General features: G+C 50.5%; 1 protein-coding gene across 1 annotated transcript in view; it reads left to right on the top strand.

The window, feature by feature from the left end:
• Nucleotides 1-610: 610 nt before the first annotated feature.
• Nucleotides 611-6,000, top strand: part of Ehd3 (EH domain containing 3) — a 30,211-nt gene continuing 24,821 nt past the window's right edge. The window contains exon 1 of the mRNA XM_023710959.1: nucleotides 611-1,266. Within this exon, the coding sequence (XP_023566727.1) occupies nucleotides 1,040-1,266 (227 nt within the window). The 5' untranslated portion in view covers nucleotides 611-1,039. The remainder of the gene's footprint in view (nucleotides 1,267-6,000) is intronic.

Genomic DNA, 6,000 nt, shown 5'->3' with positions numbered 1-6,000 from the left:
TCTCAGCCCAAGAGGAGAGAATCATCCCTTGGAGCTTCCCTCTGCTCCTGTCTCTTCTCTAAAGCCTGCCTTGACTACAGTTTTATGAAGGAAGAGCCTGATAGTGCTCCCCTTTGTCGCCCAGATCGGGTTATCCCAAAATACTGCGCAGTTTACGTGGGGTTTGTTTCTTTTGTTTGGTTTTATAGGAACTAATGGGAACAGTTTTGAACTCACAGCAAGCCTACCAAAAAGTTGGGCTAGTGACAGTTTTAATTATTTTATGTAACCTCATTTTGCATCCTTTTTTCAACCCCCAAGAAAAAATACTCCCAAATACTAGGATACCTGCGTTTCCAGGGAACTGATCTCAGTAACTACAGGAAAAGCAGGGACAGGGACAGCGATCAGTACCACAGTAGGTCAGTTGATGTCTTCGAAGCCGTCCCTGAGAGGGCGCTGTTCCCAAATCAAACCCCCAGAGGCAGGCACGGAAATGTCAGCGCTTTCCCACAGGACTCGGTCCGCAGCCCCTGGCTGTCTGGCCCGCGAGCGCTTGCCCACAGACATGGCGGCGCCCTTCCCGGCTTCACGTCGCCCGCACCGTGGGGCCGGCCCGGCCTTGCCAGTACTCGGGGACTTCCTACACGCGCCGGCTTCCTGCACCGCTGGCATTTAAACGCGTGCCTGGGGCTGCGGGATGCCGCTTTGGATGCGGAGTCGCCACCTACCCTGAACGCCTCTGGCAAGCGCGGATCCCACTGCGCAGGAGCACAGCGGGCAAGGGCCGGGGAAGACCGGGACCCCGCGCCGACCTGGCATCGAGCAATTTAATTGCAAGTTTGGTTTTAATTGCCGAGGTTGCAAGCCTCTCCTCGCGGTCCAGATCGTCTTCCTCTGCCAGGCCGGCACAGCTGCGGGGTGAAGCACAGGCTGGGCTGGGCTGGGTCCCAGCAGGCGAGCCAGCGCCCCGGCCATGGTGCGGCTGAGCCTTGCGCTCCGGTGAGGCGAAGCGGCGGCTCCACTTCCCCGAGAGGCCTTTCCCACTGCAGCTGCCGCGATGTTCAGCTGGCTGGGTACCGACGACCGCCGGAGGAAGGACCCGGAGGTCTTCCAGACGGTAAGCGACGGGCTCAAGAAACTCTATAAAACCAAACTGCTGCCCCTGGAAGAGCATTACCGCTTCCACGAGTTCCACTCGCCTGCCCTGGAGGATGCTGATTTCGACAACAAGCCCATGGTCCTGCTGGTGGGCCAGTACTCCACCGGGAAGACCACCTTCATCAGGTGAGCGATGTGTCCATTGACTGCTCCCAAGCTCCACTCCCTCCTGAGACAAACGAGAAATCTTAAGTTCAGGGCTCTGGAGAAATCCTTTTACTCCGCCTCAAAAGCTGAACCCACAATTGCCCTGCTGACCCCTTTCCCCGCCTATGGAGTACCTGTCCACCGTAGTTAGCTCTTAATAAACTGGGCAGTTCGAAATGTTCAAAGTCAGAACCACACCTGTTCTCCCCATTTTCTGGATGATGAAATTGAGGTCTAGGGGCTACAAGTGAGAGGGCTTCTGGTCTCTCTCAGGAGGCCCTTACGCTGGTGGGGTGTCTTACACACTCATATTTTAGGTACCTACCCTTCACCAACAAGACCACTTCTCTTTCTTTTTGAAGGGCTCAGCACTCACAGGGGGGCCTTTGGTGGCAGCTGAGTGGTTCTTATGGCTGCAGGACCAGGGTGGAGGCGGGCTGGTGATACCACTCATCCTTTTGTATAATCATTTTGCCTCTCTGTGGCAAAGATATAGGTCTTAGCTATAGCTCTTCAAGATTCACATAAATGCTGAGTCCACAAGCAGAATGCTTTTAGTCTGTTTTTCTTCTTTCATCTTAATGGCTCTATAATAACATTAAAGACTTCCAGAGGTGGAAGAGTTATTGGCGTTGTCTCATGCAACCATTTCACTTTGCAGGTGAAATAACTGAGGGAACAGAGAGGTTAAATGAATTGTTCAAAGCCACATAATGAGTGGCTGCAGAGCTCAGCGGCAAGACCTAGATACAAGCGAGGAGATGGTTGGCTGCATGCCTGTAACTTTGAGGGTGAGTCATCCGTTCCCTTGGATGATAGAATCCTAAGGCTAGAAGGAGCCTCAAGAAGTCATCTTGTCCAGCCTGGGTTCAGAAAGTCTTGATATGTTGAACTTTAAGTCCCTATAGAATATGATGAAAAAATGGTTAAAAAATTAGAGAGGTCCCTCTGTGTCCACCGAAGTGATGTCATCCTCTCTATCTTAGGAGAACAGGGTCTTCTCTGAATGCAACCTGCAGAACCAGGCTGCTTCTCCTGGGCTTACTTATAGCCACTGCAAACTATTGAGAGAGCTTGTGAGCCTCTGTTGAAAGGCATGCTCCTACGGTGTGAGAATAGCTTTTGATGCCACCTCCGACCCCACCCCAGTCAAGCTTTGTCATCTCCTCTGGAGGATTTGAAAGCGTGGGTCCTCTAGTTTCCATTCACTGGCTGTCTGATGACCTGCCACATGCAAAGCTGTATGCTTTGCTTAGTGAGGACATCAGCAAAGTTAACCGTGTGGTTACCCATTTTCTAGGTACTAATTTTCTCTAAGCCTATAGCATGAGCCTTCCGGAAGCAGGATGTGCACTGTGCTAGCATGTCATGCATGTCATGTCTGAACAGAACACTAGGTCAGGCTTGCCTGTGGCAGGTGCTATGACTTCTGAAGTTGTTGACTTTTGGGTATTTTATGTTATATTAGAACTACCAGGGCCCCTTGATATTGATCTAATCCATTGCTTCTTCTGAGAAGATTGGCGCCTGATTTGAAAATCTAATACTGTTGCCTTATGCACGTTTATCCCAAATTTATATGTAATGTTGAGGATCCAAGAGCCATCCTTGGAGGATCCCTGATCCAACCTCTGCTTTTCATTTGATGAACTGTCCATTGCTGCCAAAGGCATTTCAGAGAAACCTGGGCACCGGGTTTCCTTTACCTTTGAGATCTTTTCTCTGTTCCACGTGGTCCATTTTTGTGCCTCCCAGGAAGCACTGGCCGTTTATGGGCTGCTCCATGACACATCTCTGGCTCTCTGGACATAGCTTGGCTGTCACTTTTAATACATTGTTTTATTCTGAGCCCCCTCTTCCTTGGGCACAAGCGCTTACAAAGCCTCATCTTTGCCTTAGAATCTCTCGGGTCTCGGCTACAGGAAATTTCTAGTAGGTGTTTCTCTGAATGGGAGGGAAGATGAGGGAAGGCAAGCATCCTTCAGGGCAGGGCCCCCAAACAACAGATGGGCTTAAGTGCTTTTGTCTGAGACACCCTCTTGCTTTTGCCTGAGTCATTGTTGGCTGTTAAGTGAGTCTAAGAGAGTGGCAGTGAGGTGCCCCAGATTATTCCTTATCTGAGGCACACAGCGGGCTGTGAGAGGCACACCCCTCCTCTTTCTTATCCTCCAAGTTCGAGTTTCCCCTCTCCATTCTTGCCAGTAACTGAATTTGGCTTCTGCATCAGAAGCTGTTTCCCTTGCAGGGAGTCGACAGTAGGGCAGGAGGGGCTAGAGCCCAAGAGACGCTCCGAAACCAAATTACATAGTTTTCTTCCTTCTCATTAAAGCAAATGGTTTCTGTTTTTTTAAAGTTGGAAAATGCAAAAAATTAATTCAAAGAACAAATTCATCTATAATACCATAGTTCAAGAGAAAATGTATTTATCTTTCCAGTATTTTAGCTATTTTATATCATAGTTAAAATGCTACGTCTGTAATTTTACATACATTTTCTTTTTGCTTATGAGTATTTCCCATGTGATCATTATTTTTGACAGTTACATAATATTTCATTACATATGCAATGTTTCAACCAATTTTATTATTGTAAAGTCACCCTGCACATCTCTGTCCATCCGTTTTTCCCACAGATTGGACATATATTAGCCTTCTTCCAGCAATTCCCAGACATGAAATTATTAGGCCAAAAGTTGTACAGCATGATTTGTTTTTAAACTCTCTTTTTACTTTTTTACATTAAGAATTACATTTCATGTTTACCTTCTAAGAGGGTAAATGGGTGCAATATCTGTCCCCAAAGTAAATGAAGATCCCTGGGCCAGCTCCGCACACGCACGCCTGCCCCTCGCAAGCCTGCCTTCCCTCCGCCTTTCTCTCTGTGCCCTTATGCACTCATAGGTCTCAGGCCTGAACCTGTGAGGGGCCTTTTCCTGGGAAACAAAGCCCTGACTCTTCATCGCCCCCTTTCCTGGCCTTTTGCCTCCTGAGTGCCCATCCGCTGTCGATTCTGTGTGCTGGCCACGGGGTCTATTTCTTGTCTCAGGAAGAACACACAGAAAGGACATTCTTCTAATAACTAATTAATGTGCTATGATCTCTGCCTGAAATAACTTCCCTGGCCTATAGCCCAGCAACCCAGAGTAATAAAATAAACAATAAATTGGCCTGGCGGCTGCTCCCTCCAACACAGACCACCTCTTTGGAGTACAGTAGCTCTGTGTCCTTGGGCCCTGGCAGCCTAGCTCCCCCTCTGCTATTTCTTTCCCTTTGCTATTTCTTTCTCTAGCAGCAGCTTTGAAACCCTCTTTTCATGTACCAGTGGGACCCCTGGCCACCCCTTCTCACTTTCCACTTCCTGTGGTTTTGCTGTGTGGGGGTAGTTGATGTGAACAGATGCTTCTTCAGGGGCTGAGGAGGCCTGAGTCCTCCTATGGGCCCTCAGAGAGGGACCAGAGCTGGGCTGGAGTGGTGGCTCCAGGGCTCTGGGGCTACCGAGCTAAGCTGCCCAAGTCCCCACAGGGAGGTCTGGGCTTGTCTCCAGGTGGGCATGGCCTTCTTAAGGGCAACGTGGACTCAAAGGTATGAGTGCAGGGCAGGGCTGCTAGGGTGAGGAGTACTCAGTGGTGAGGCCTACTCAGCTGATCTCCTGTTCCTGCACTTCAGGGACTTTGTTGTCCCCCCAAAGGTGCCTGACTCAACAAAGCTCTGATCTACTGGTCTCAAGGTGGGGTTCAGTGAAAATCCACCTACTTCTTCCAAGGTCTGGTTGTTCCTCAGGGGAATAGAAGGCCTTAGGCTGGAGGACCTGCGTCTGCCTGCCTTAGGTCTGACTTAGCTTCTGCCTTGAAAGAAGGATCTGGGAGACATCGGGAAAAGCATGAACCAGAGAGAGGTGCATCTTGAAGAAGGTGCGCATTCCATCTGCTCCCATTCGCTGTGGACCAGAGGCCCTGGAACCAAGTTGGCTCAGCAGAGCCCAGGCCCCACTACTTAATAGCCCAGAGACCAAGCTAGAAAAGCTGAGATCAGGCCACCTAGCCTTCTGACCGCCAGTTTCCTTATGCAGTGTGAATGGTAACATACATCTCACAGGCATCAGGAAGGATCAGAACCAGCTTAGCGGCATCATGCTCCAGGCACTGTGCTTGGGGCCTGAGCATTCCTGTCCCTCTGTCTAGCTCGGTTCTCAGCATTAGACTTAGAGGGTGAGGAGGCGGGAGACAGCACCTGTCCAGCACTGCTGCAGTCAGGATGAGAGGGCCCTGCCTCCCCACACCTCCAAGAGTGGAGAAGGAGCGTGAGCCTGCGCTCTGGATGGAGCCGGGAGTGCCCAGGGTGAGGCCGTCAAGGGGAGGCCGGCAGGAGGCTGGGCAGTGTGGCTGCTGCTGAATGCCTCTTCAGGCTGCGATCATGTCTCCCCTCAGTAGCCGGGGCTTCCTTGCGGTGGGGACAGTAGCTGTCTCATCTCAACTTGGACAAGGAGTCTCCCATCTGCTGCCTCACTTGGTGGGGCACCACGCTGTCCCTAAACTCTGTGAAGTTGTTGGGGCAAGCATCATTATCCACCCTCTTCTAAAGCTGAAGCGCCATGTCGTAGGCACCTAGAGACACAGACATGTACCACGCATACCTGTCCGTACAGGCCAAAAGTGATATTTGTTTTTAGAGTGTACCTAAGGACATGGGAGGCAAGACCAATGAGAGTTTTAGA

The sequence above is a fragment of the Octodon degus genome, unplaced genomic scaffold, assembly GCF_000260255.1.
Source record: "Octodon degus isolate 3935 unplaced genomic scaffold, OctDeg1.0 scaffold00019, whole genome shotgun sequence".
Classification (NCBI taxonomy): Eukaryota; Metazoa; Chordata; class Mammalia; order Rodentia; family Octodontidae; genus Octodon; species Octodon degus.
This window is presented reverse-complemented; position numbering and strand designations above follow the sequence as displayed.